This window comes from Chaetomium tenue (genome assembly GCF_020726465.1).
Source record: "Chaetomium tenue strain MPI-SDFR-AT-0079 chromosome Unknown F5144scaffold_8, whole genome shotgun sequence".
Lineage (NCBI taxonomy): Eukaryota > Fungi > Ascomycota > Sordariomycetes > Sordariales > Chaetomiaceae > Chaetomium > Chaetomium tenue.
Window position 1 is genome coordinate 375,786 of NW_027117336.1, and position 11,727 is coordinate 387,512.

The 11,727-nt window shown below is 53.7% G+C and overlaps 5 protein-coding genes across 5 annotated transcripts; 2 read left to right on the forward strand and 3 right to left on the reverse strand.

Moving 5' to 3' along the window:
- Positions 1-504: 504 nt before the first annotated feature.
- Positions 505-2,043, forward strand: F5144DRAFT_607257 (uncharacterized protein; the record flags this gene model as incomplete). Its single annotated transcript, XM_066791538.1, has 3 exons — positions 505-597; positions 659-836; positions 920-2,043. 3 exons carry the CDS (start codon positions 505-507, stop codon positions 2,041-2,043), a joined length of 1,395 nt encoding a protein of 464 aa, XP_066638292.1.
- Positions 2,044-2,206: 163 nt separating this feature from the next.
- F5144DRAFT_633955 (centromere protein Chl4/mis15/CENP-N) lies at positions 2,207-4,047 on the reverse strand (the record flags this gene model as incomplete). The annotated part of the gene is made up of 2 exons (XM_066792561.1): positions 4,040-4,047; positions 2,207-3,972 (listed from the first exon to the last, which is right to left on the reverse strand). The coding sequence occupies exon 2, from the start codon at positions 3,764-3,766 to the stop codon at positions 2,207-2,209; it is 1,560 nt and encodes a 519-aa protein (XP_066638293.1). The 5' UTR covers positions 3,767-3,972; positions 4,040-4,047.
- A 1,779-nt stretch (positions 4,048-5,826) lies between these two features.
- F5144DRAFT_401227 (uncharacterized protein) lies at positions 5,827-7,200 on the reverse strand. Its single transcript, XM_066784831.1, has one exon. The coding sequence runs from the start codon at positions 7,145-7,147 to the stop codon at positions 6,038-6,040; it is 1,110 nt and encodes a 369-aa protein (XP_066638294.1). The 5' UTR covers positions 7,148-7,200; the 3' UTR covers positions 5,827-6,037.
- Positions 7,201-8,489: 1,289 nt separating this feature from the next.
- Positions 8,490-9,287, forward strand: F5144DRAFT_661439 (uncharacterized protein; the record flags this gene model as incomplete). Its single annotated transcript, XM_066793295.1, has 3 exons — positions 8,490-8,558; positions 8,630-9,099; positions 9,172-9,287. 3 exons carry the CDS (start codon positions 8,490-8,492, stop codon positions 9,212-9,214), a joined length of 582 nt encoding a protein of 193 aa, XP_066638295.1. The 3' UTR covers positions 9,215-9,287.
- Positions 9,288-9,904: 617 nt separating this feature from the next.
- F5144DRAFT_607261 (uncharacterized protein) lies at positions 9,905-10,438 on the reverse strand (the record flags this gene model as incomplete). Its single annotated transcript, XM_066791539.1, has 1 exon — positions 9,905-10,438. One exon carries the CDS (start codon positions 10,436-10,438, stop codon positions 9,905-9,907), a length of 534 nt encoding a protein of 177 aa, XP_066638296.1.
- Between the last annotated feature and the right edge of the window lie 1,289 nt (positions 10,439-11,727).

Sequence of the window (11,727 nt, forward strand, 5' to 3'; positions counted from 1 at the left end):
GTTGACCTGGGGTCTCAGGCAGCAGCGAGCATGCAGGGCAAGTGCCGTGGGCCATTGGGCAAGATTGGGGTCTTGTCGTCTCGAATCCCATCTCCGAGTATCTCCTTTCTCACCCCGTTTTGGATTCGGGGTTACGAGGTTACAGATCGCAAGGTCGGCTTATGTAACCGCATTATCGAGTGTGGGGTTGGTCTGGTCCGCTTGTCTGGGGTGGCTTCTTGCCCCTGTCCGAGATTTAGATCAAACGCCGGAATGCCAAGCCAGCTTGAGACGGTGCTTTTGAGGACGAAGGCTGAGAAGTCCAAGTGAGGACAACTTGTGAGTCAAACTCTCAGAATAGGAGCATTTCGAAGTCAGGAAAGGAGTTATAAATACCGGACCTGGCTGAGTATGAGACTCAGACCTTTCACCTCTGTATCACGGCTTTCACAGATTCCACTTGCCAGTCTATCGACTCTGGGCAAACTGTCCCGTTTTGCAACCACCACAACTATCAAATCCAAAATGGCTGAACCCAATACCAACCAGTCAAACGGTGTCTCGACAACACCGAAGAATACACCTCCCACAACCACCTACACGCCTCGATACATTGATGTAAGATTCCAAAATATCACATTCCACAAAATACGTCCTAATTCTCAACTCCGTTCCCCAGATCGGCATCAACTTGGCAGACCCCATCTTCCGGGGCCGCTACCATGGCAAATCACGGCACCCAGACGACCTCAAGGGGGTCGTGGGGAGAGCTATTGAGGTTGGGTGCTCCAAACTCATCGTGACGGGTTCGTCGTTCAAGAGCTCAAGGGACGCTCTCAAACTCGCCAAGGAATTCCGTTCGTCTCTCCATCACACAATCTCAAGTTTCAACCCCTATCACAACCAGACCGACTAACATAACACTCTCGCCCTGGAACAGCCGGCACCGTCTTCGCAACCGCGGGCATCCACCCCTGCAGCAGTTCCATCTTCAGCTCCACCCACCACAAACACCACGACGAGAGCCAGAGCGAGGGGGAGGGCGGAGAAGAGGCCGAACACACCCCGGCCTGCGGCCCGGACCCAACCAAGCCGATCCTCGACGGCGACGGCGTCGACCACGCCCGCAGCACCAAGATCATGACCGATCTCGCCGACCTCATTACCCAAGCCCGCAGCAACAGCACCACCACCACCAGCAACAGCCCCGCCGCGGAGCTCGTCGCCTTCGGCGAGTTCGGCCTCGACTACGACCGGCTGCACTACTGCTCCAAAGAAGTGCAACTACACTCCTTCGCGGCCCAGCTCCAGCTCGCCGCCTCGCTCACCCTGCAGCTGCCCCTCTTCCTGCACTCGCGCGCCGCGCACGCCGACTTTGTGCGCCTGCTGCAGGAGGCCTTTGGCCCGCGGCTGGAGCGGCTGGAGAAGGGGGGCGTGGTGCACAGTTTTACGGGCACGGCAGAGGAGATGCGGGAGTTGATGGGGCTGGGGCTGTATATTGGGATTAATGGGTGCAGTTTTAAGACGGTGGAGAATTGTGAGGTGGTGAGGGAGGTGCGGTTGGATCGGCTGATGATTGAGACGGATGGGCCGTGGTGCGAGGTCAGGCCTACGCATGAGGGGTGGAGGTATCTTGTGGAGTGGGAGGTTAAGGCGAAGGCTGAGGCTGAGGCGGCGGCGGCGGCGGCAGCGGCTGTTGCTGCTGAGGCCGAAACTGCTGCTGCCGCTGCTGCTGAAGCAGAGGCTGCCGCTTCGGATCCTACGGCTACTCCTGGAGCTGAAGGAGAAGCAGTGAAGCCGGGACGGAGGCAGAGACAGAAGAAACCGCAACAACAACAGCAACAAGCTAAGAAGAACCAGAAGAAAGAGTCTGAGGTTCCCGAGCGGTACAAGGTGGTCAAGAAGGAGAAGTGGGAGGAGGGCGCCATGGTCAAGGGGCGGAATGAGCCGTGTACGATTGAGCGGATTGCCAAGATCGTGGCGGGCATCAAGGGGGTCTCTGTTGAGGAGGTGTGCGAGGCGGCGTGGGCAAATACGGTCAAGGTGTTTGGGGTAGACTCATAGACTCGTTGCCTTTTAGGGGATCATGTTTCTTACAGATAGACGGGCAGGTACTTGTTTCTGGGGCTCTGCCCAGCGAACAAGCTCGGGGTATCTAGAGATGTTTTCTCATACATATACAGTCGGATACAAATAGACTCACTCGTCATAACTCCCGAAACTGGCACTATAACCCCGACCCCTTGTGTCCGCGTATCCTCCCGTGCCTCACCGCCCCTACCGTCACGCCCTCCTCCCCCGTCATCCACCCGGGCATCCGCTCGCCGTCGATTATCCCGCTCTCGACGAGCTGCCTGATACCCGCAAACACATGCGAACCATGGAAGGTCAGTTTAACACGCGGCCGCCACTCCTCATCCTCTCCATCCTCCCCATTCCCTTCCATGACCTGGTCATCCCCTCCCCCATCCCGCCGCGCTTCACCCCCCAAAAAAGCATCCTCCACCACCACATCCACCCTCTCCACGCCCTTCCCATCCCCCACCAACCCCGTCCCACCAAACCGCGCCCTCGCAACCAACCTCGCCCGCTTCGCAGCCCTCTCCTCCACATCCTCACCACCACCCCCACCAACCCCCCTCTTCCCACCACCCCCCTCCCCCTCCCTCTCCCCATCCCCCACCCCCAACCCCAACCGCGCCCCCAACCCCAAATCCAACGGCGTCTCCCTCCCCACCACCCCTTTCCCCCCCTTCCCATCCCCACCCCCCTCATCCGCATAAACACTCCACCCACCCCCCGCAGCATTCGTCCTCCCCCCGCCCCGCCTCGCCACCAGCTCGGCCAGGTTGCGCGTGACCAGGCTGGTGGGCTGCAGGGTGACGCGGCGGCGCTGGAGCGGGTTGGACAGGGCTTGGGGGAGGCCGGCGAGGAGGAGGTGGTGTAGGGATTTGGTCTCGCCTAGGGGGGTGTTGTTGGGGTTGGGGTTGGGAGGGTTGAGGGAGGGGTTGAGAGAGGGGGTGGTGGTGGTGGTGGTGGGCTTGGAGAGGAAGAGGTGGGGGGAGGCGTCGGGGAAGGCGATGTAGATTGTGCGGGAGGCGTTGAAAGTAGTGGTGGTGGTTTTTAGGGCGTGCTCGGTGTTGTAGGGGGAGTCGAGGATGAAGATGCGGAGGATGAGGAGGGGGAGGGTCTTGTGGGTGTCGAAGTTGTAGTGGGCCTTTACGTCGGGCAGGACGTGGGATTGGAGGGTGCGGAGGAAGGTGGAGGGGTGGAAGCGCGGGATGGTGAGGGACTTGTCGTCGACCTCGGGCGGCTCCTCGCCGTCTGGGTCGCGGGGCGGTTTCAGTGGGGTGATGCGGTAGGCGGACCACTTTTGGGAGGTCGGGTGGTCGTAGAGGTACTGTAGGTCGGCCATGGCTAGCTGGTAGAGGGTCAAGCCATGGCGCCAGTCACCCTCGGTGATGCGGTCTAAAACCTCCCGTTTTGATCCTTTGCGGGCCTGCAGAGAGGTGTAGAGCTCCCGGAGGGCTTCCGGGGAGCGGGCTGGGGGGTGGAAGTCGCCGGTGTCATGGTCCTCATCCTCGTCCTCGTCCTCGTACCCGCCTCTGTTCTCGCGTAGATAAGGCAAAGCCAGAGGCAAGTTGTTCTCATCTAGCCAATCGAGGGCAACTGAGATAAGAGATGAACGCGATAGGCGGCTGAGGATCTTGGTCGCTGTCGGGTTGGTCGGGTCGACGCGTAATGTCGATGGTAGACGCGCTGTTGTGGGGACTGAGATGCGGGTCATTGTCCGAGGTTGGGGCTTGAATGGCAATTGTGCTCTTTGGGCCTCAGACCGTCATGGGGATATTTTGCTGGCCTTGAATGAGTCTCAAACTCACCGTGTGTTTGTTGAGAGGGTGTTGGTGTTGTTGATGATGGATATCCGTACTGTGTGGTTCGGCTCCACAACCGCGACGGGGGTTCGTGCCAAGCAATTAAAACAACTCCCATCTGCTTGTCCCACTCAGTCTCTCCAGTTCATTGTCAGCAACCCAAATGCCAACCCACTAGTACGTACCCATCGACAACCTGGAAGCGCCACGACACAACGTTCTCAGACGAAACCGGACTATTTAGCTGTCTGAAACATGTGCATGGATGCGCCTGCCCGCAGGTATAGCCCTATTTTGATGGCTCTGTGTTGCGGAGGCCGGCGTATCGAGATAGGGGCATAATGACAGCAAAGGAAACCCGAAATAACCCATCCAGAACTGTGGCTTTTCGATGGCGTTACGGAGTTGCGCCAGGCATGTTTGCCGCATGTCATTCCGCCCACTGGGACAACAGAGCCGGGCCCTCAAGCACTATCGAAACTATTGCTCCCCTTGCCTTGATAAACCACAACAGAAGCACTCCCAAGTACATACGACCATACCTGCCAGAAAACACGGGATCCCGTCCGCTCTCCCCTAGTTAAACTCGCAAGGGCCGGATCAGTAGTTGGGTCGGTGACGACCAGCGAATCCCCGGTGTTGTATGTTTTTGACCTTTTTGGCTACTGGTTTCCTCTTTTCGTATTTGGCCAACGACGGCAGAACTACCTATCCACGGGGAAGGAGGAACATTGTGAGACGGCTTATATGTCTCAGTGCTCCTGCGGTGCTATATATATAGGTATATATACAAGCTATGTTCTTTACTTCTCCTTTGCTGGAAACCCACTAAGGGGTGGAGTTCCGCCTTGGCTGGCACTTTTTTAATACGCCCCGCAAGGTATTTATCTTACCAGAGCCCCGGCTTAGATTGCTTTGCAACTCTCAGCCTCGCGAGATTGACCCGAAGTTGGATTCTGCTGAAATACATTAGAGAAACCTGGATATCTTGGGGTCGGCCTTGACAAGCGACAGGTGGTCTACCTTTATAGATCAACTTGGTCATTCTGGGCCACGATATAGAGCTGTATGTGACGAACCTACTTCAGGATCCTATCCTGTTAGGGTTCAGCTTCGTTGAAGGTTGTAACGGTCCCAGGAGTATATTGCAACTAACTGGTGACGACTCTACGAGTACACTAAGCTTGAAGAAGAAAAGGAAAGATGAGAGAGTCTGGCAGCTCGTGGGGCTGCTTTATGATCGCGAGCGCGATGGCCCGAGCGCATTGCTAGAATGTTCGGTGCGCTGTGGGGCAACTGGGAATAGCTTCATCCAGGGGTTCGGTGGACCGTGCTTGTACGTGAGCTGGCCGAGGGTTACCGAGGCCCACCTCGGGCACAGCCCGTTACAAAGGTAATCTCTCGAGGATGCTTAGGTTCGGTGCAGCCAAAAGGTGCACAACAATAGACTTGTCTCAACAGTAGGCTTGCGAGCTTGTAGCGAACTGTAGTTGTGATTGCTAACTGGAGAACTCCCAGAGCTCTCCAGCACGAGTGACTATATACTATCTGGATCACCGTCCTCCCTGTGATCCCTCCTCCTGGGGATCGCGGTTGCTTAAGTGATCCTCCTTCTGCGGGATCACTAGGTTCGTGGTGAGCCTCACGATCCCGCCTGCTTGGGATCACTCTGCCAAGAGTGATCCTCTCCTTACTGGTTCTTTTAACGATTGGCTGGGGATGCTTCCCGCGCATCCCCACTGGCCCTGCATGCGTCCATAATCGTGACACTGTAGGTCACCATGTGCGGGCCAATACAACAACCATCGGTCCATCTTCAAAGATGGCGTGGCGCCGACGGGCTGTCGCCAGCTAACCAGGTCTGTCGAGGAAGATGTGAATCAGGTATTTACATTCAGGCTCGTCTATAACAACCCTATCCGTCATTTGCACGCATGACTTCGCCGAGACATTTCAAAAGTGGTAGCTACGAAAACAATCAGAAGCACGAGAGAGGGTTATGTGCCGATTGCTTGCGTTAGATTGTGCGCTATTAGAACGTCGGTTTGGCGCCGTTTCGAGCACGCAGTAATTAGGTAGCAGGATGACAGACGCGCTCCTGCTCTTTCGCTCCCATGACATGAATAGAGACCAACATTGTATGATGAACCCAAAAAGAAACCGCAGTTGCCTTGGAGTGACTGCTATGGTTCTCGGGGATTTGTGAAAGGTCTGGTTAAGCTCGAGGCCCCGCTGCCTGCAGGTGGTGCTGCTGTTTCCTCCGTAGGCCTGTCCGCGAGTTCCTCCGCAGGTTTCTCCGCGTCCGCCGTAGCCCTGAGCAAATTGTTGAGTGTTATGCGTTGCGATGGAGGCGTTGAGCGAGTTCGTGCCCTCCAAAGCAACCGGCCATGGTCCATATCTTCTGAGGAGAAACTCTTGTCCTCGGCTGGAATGTACGGACGCAGCTGGAGCCTTTGTCGGGGCCCTTCCGCCTCATACCCCTCCTGTGCTGGCGGCTGTGAACGCTTGGTAGCGGGTGGCGTGCGACGGCGGCCCATCTCAGCAGCCCTTTCCCTGAACTTTATAAAATTGTCCTCATTCAAACCAAGGATCCCCTCCAACAGCTCAGCAGCTCTCTCGGAGTCGCTCTCCTCTAGTCCTACCTCGTCTTCATCTTCTTCGTAGCTACTCTCGGGTATAGATAATTGAATGTCGTAGAAGGAGACGAGGTACGCCAGCATCTGTCGGTGGCGGTCGTTTGATGGGTGCCGTAACGCGTAGAAGTCCTTGGCGTGGCGGGGAAATAAGGCGGCATTCGGTTGTCTGATACCGTGGGTCGGGTCGTACGCAGGAAGAGGCGTAATCCTCAGAACCGGGTTCTTCAGCATAAAGTTCTGGAAGCGAGCTGCCATACGTATATTATCCAGTTCCAAATGATCGAATCGCTGTTCGAGACGATCGAACCGAGCTGTGTGCCCCCTGATGTCATTCCTGAGCCCGCGGATTTCGTCCTTGATGCCATCGATCTCGCCTCTAAGTTCCCTAATTTCGTCCTTAAGCACATCGATTTCGCCCTTGAGCCGGTCGATTTCGCCCTTGAGCCGGTCGATTTTCCCCCTAAGCCCATCGACTTTGCCCCTAAGATCGTCGATCTCGCCCCTGAGTGACTGTTCAACGCTGTTGAGCTTCCGATCGAGATCCTCGAGGGTCTGGCGGAGAGTGGTAAATTCGCGCCCAATGTGTTCATCTTGAGAATTGCGTATCCTGACAAAATCGTCCCAGGAGACAAAATGGTTCGACGCAACTGCGGCCATGGCAACGATGTTTTTAGTCGCCGCACTTGTCGCACTTCGCAGTGAGGTTGTTGGGGAGGGACTGGGGGACGTGCGCAGCCCAAAGACGGCTAGGCCTGGTGCGCCTTGCCACGTGACCTAGGAGCCTGGCCAATACCCTGTTTGTTTAGGGAGGTCGCCTGACTTTTCACCAAAGGCCTGCCAGTGACAGTTTCAGGCGCAGTTGCTGTCCCGCAACTGCGGCCTCGTTTTTGCAATCATTGCAATGTCGCCTGTTTCTTGGCCAGCTTACTTCTCAACTGATGATTAGACACATGTGAACCGTGCAGGCGCCATAGCGGGTCTTTGTACTCTGAAAGGGTTCAGTCGAACTGAAGAAAGGTGTTAGATTCATCATTCGGTGGAGGCCGTGCAGCTAGAGGGTGCGCAGCAATGATATCTGATTAGTAGGCTCCTAAGCCTATCGCGAACTGTAGTTATAATTGTTAAATGGAGAACTTCCAGAGTGCTCTAGAAGAGTGACGACCTAGGTACATACTTAATTGTCCAGACTAGGTCTGTATGATTCGATTCGTGCCCCCAGAGCCCCTTAGTGTTGCTCCCTCCGCTCTATACCAGAGTAGACAGATCAACGGACGCTCTTTCTTGTTCCCGTAGAGCGCTCACCTTATTAATGCTTGATTATTAGTTCAGGTCGCCCGGCTTCCTACAGTGGCTTTGTTCTCGTTGGCTGATTGTGGCAACCCAATTACCTAGTATCCATACCTAGGTAGTCATCAAGGCACCGCACCGCCTGCGCCTCTCACACTGGTTCTCAGGGAGCAACAAGCTCGCTCCACATAAGCCAGACCAATAAGCCAACATCCACAATAACAGGTAGGTAGGATTGTTTATTAAATCCCATACACAGGTAGGAGCAGACTGGCAGTCGCAGAATTGATCCAAGGCCGGATTATAGGACCATCCAACGGATCAACGTAGCAGGGCATAAGGTGGCTCATCGCAAAGAACTGATATTTACAGACTTATAAAACCCCTTCTAGTATCACCCTTTGGAATACCACCTTCTCTCATCCCAACCTACCAAATCCCACCTCCTCTTATCGTACGTACTCGAAGCCGATCGACGCTTGTTAGTGACTCCTCACCCCATACCACTCATATCAGTGTGGCCATCACTCTCCCTACCTAATCTGCTGGTCAAATTCATGGATATTATTCATATATCACTAGTTATCAAAATCATATTCCTACACGTGGGCAACCTCCCCTTGGTTTTCTTGATAGGTCTTACCTCCTATGCCTTGCACTACTTTCATCCCAAGTTCTCATATAAATTCCGCGGTACCTATCATCCCTTAACATGTCTTCCCATACTACCTCAAACGGCCAGCTGCCCTCCGGCGTGGCTCCGAACAGCTCTGCGGGTAGAGTAAGTCCGACTCCCCATCCCATGTGTATAGACCAGTCAGCTGAGTTGATCTCCAGCCACAACCTGAACAGGGAGCCAAACCGCAACCAATCGCACGGCAGCCAACCCTGAAGCAAGCAGGAATAAGCGGCCGCCCAGCTCCCGACCCCACGACGTCATCATCCACCTCCGCTTCTCAAGGCCCCTCGAACGCAGATAACAGGTCAACAGCCCCGGCGGCCGCCACAGGGGTCAGGCCTCCCAGCAGATCCAGCACGGCAAGCACCACGAGCACTATGGTCCGGCACAGCTCCTTCATGCCCAAGGAGCGTGCAGCCAAGCTCAACGGAGAGGGGGATAACAGGGCGCGTCAGGCAGCTATGGTTCAGGACGCATTGAACAAGTACAAAACGTCGATTGAGGCAGAAGCTAAAGCCAAGGCGGCCTACGCGGCTCACGGGAAGCGTGTAGAGAACGACCCTTGTATGATGGCCCGAGATTGGCACAGCGCGGGGCTTGAGGCCGCTGAGCTCGCGAATGCATGGGAAAAGGCCGCAAATAGGTATGTGTCCTCTCTCTTCTTATCATGAGGTTTCTTGCCGCAATCTGGGACTAACTAACATGGCACATCCAGTGCTCGTTCTCTACATGAGGCAGTCAAGCGTGCAGCTGAATAGGAGGGCCAGCATAGGTTAGAGTTGCTCTGACAACACTGTATTAGATGCTAGCAGTAAGAGAGCGGTATGAGAAGACGATGAAGACTCGCTAGTTTAGATGCGAGCTAAGGGAGCAGAGTTGCTCAATTCCTGTTAAACCATCGCTCATTATACCACCTATGTTGTAGACAATACAACCATGTGTGGCTTTTACTCTGAGTCTCTGTCTCTCGGTCGACCAAGGCCCTACATGTAACCACCAGCGATAAATCCGACTACACTGGGCCCACTGAATTGCTTGAATGCTTATTATTAGCGGAGAACTTAGTTGACACACACATTTCAGTCCTCATATCTATTATCTTATTTGGGCAATTGCTTCTCCTTAATCTGTGGCTACCTAACATTCATCTACTGGTTATTTAGAGCCTAATTACAGGGGTTCACTGATCACACGTGCACTCACATCAGGTGGTTTTCCCTGGTGGAAGTGAATATTCAGTCAGGTAACTAAATTTCAAATTTCTTTATTACGGCATAGATCCAGGATGATCCGCTTCTAATCCCTCCCGTGCTGGCGGCCGCAGACTTTAGATGCTCGGTAGTTGGCTGTGGCAGTAACTGAATCATACGACGGTAGCCCAATTCAGCGGCCCTTTTCTTGAACCTGATGAAGTTGTCTTCATGTACTAAGAAACCCTTCCAGCGAGTCTAGAGAGCTTTCTTGGAATCGCCGTCCTTTTGCCGTGCCTCGTCTTCCTCTTTGTTATCAAATCGCTGAGGTCGGGTAGCCTGTGATAATAGGCTGCCTAATACGCGCGCGAGCATGAATGACTCGTATGCGAAAAGGTGACTCGCTAGCAACCATCGTTTCTCCTCTTGTGATGGATCTAATGTTTCGAGTGAGTCCAGCTCCCTAATTTCAGCCTTCGAAACTTGAGCCAAATGGGCTAATTTAATCATGCTCTCCTTGATGCTCTCTGATGCACTTTTGTTACATTCGTCCTCACCATCGATTTCATCCTTAGAGGCGTCTGACTCGACCTTAAGCCCGGCGGATTCGACCTTGAGCCCCTCCTTTTCGCCCTTAAGCGATTGCTCGGTGTCGTCGAGTGCCTGCTCAAGGCTGTCGACTGTATGGGGGAGGGTGGTGGAGTCGCTTTCGGTGTGTTTATCCTGGGTGAGGTTGCCTGCTCCGACAAGCTCATCTCGGAGGGCAGAGGGGTTTGATATAGTTGTAGCCATGATGGTAGTCTATTGACTTGTTGTTTTATTGACTTGTTGTTTTGTTGTGTAGTAGATATGCTTTGTAGATAGCTTGGATGTTGTAATATGGTTAAGGGGGGCAACGGGCGGTTTATATAAGTGCTATAAGGTCGCTTTTTAAAACGCCGCGCCATGTGGTTTGGCCCGAGGCAAAGCCTTATTTGTTTGTCTGACTTCATTCTTCAGCAGTTGCCGTTTGCCTGTTTTTTTTGGTGAGGAAATAAAGGAATACATTCCAATAAAACCATTGTAATTTCAGTCCCATTAACCGCAAGTTATGGGAAAATAAAACACATAGCTGGCCTTGTCTAGGGTACCAAAATAGGCCTTGTACAAACAGAAGAGGCAACTGAAAGAACCCAAGTAACCCCGGCAGCAAGACAATGTTTGACAACGATTCATCAGTCTGAGGGGGAGCTGAGGAGCGCGAGAATGTGCATAACTAACTACCTATCTGGTACCAGGCTGTCCTCAACCCCGCCGTGTCGTAGATTTTACATTTTTAGCTCAGTCTACTTCGTACATCGGCAGTATTGGTTGATGCCTACCTATTATTAGGGGAGAGGTAACATACGAAATTGCGACACCTGTTAGATGTACTAGTAGTTATGTGAATAGATACGTAGGTATTCGTAGATGTATTCTTGGAAGAATGTTCATAAATCCAAGCAGCCACAGCGCCCTCTCTCTCAGGAAGAAGCTTTCAGAAACCCCAATCGAGCTACCTAAGTCAAAGGGCCCCCTTTCCCCCCCCTCCCCCCCCCCCCCCCAAGAGAATGAGTGAGCCCTGCCAAGGGCGACCCTCAATAACCGGAAAAAGAAAGGCCCGCAACCACGTACAGTAACCTTCCAGTAACTATAAAGGCTTCCTAGGGCACTAGAAGGCCGTTTAGCCGAGTTGGTTTACAATCAGGGGGCTATTGGCCTTCCTCCTACGCCCTACCAGCAACAATATGGAGTCCCTTGTGTTGGAAAGTCATGGCACCGGAAACGGTCATGACACCCGGAAACGGACAGGTACCGGAAACGGATTCATGGCATCTGGCACCACAAAGATCCGGATAACCACGGGTTAACTTAAGGAGACAAAGGAGAGATTTAGGATAAAGCCACCTGCTCTCAAGAGCTCTGAGAGGAGAAAAAGATAGAACCAGAGATCAATTAATCACTTCTGAATGGCTTATGAGCACCTCAAATTATTGTTGTAAGCTCTCATCATATGTGCAATAACTTTGAAATCGTGGCTGTTGGTCTTCCAACACCTTGGA

Coding starts and splice junctions, on each gene's coding strand:
- F5144DRAFT_401227 (XM_066784831.1), bottom strand. CDS start 7,147: ATGGCCGCAGTTGCGTCGAACCATTTTGTCTCCTGGGACGATTTTGTC.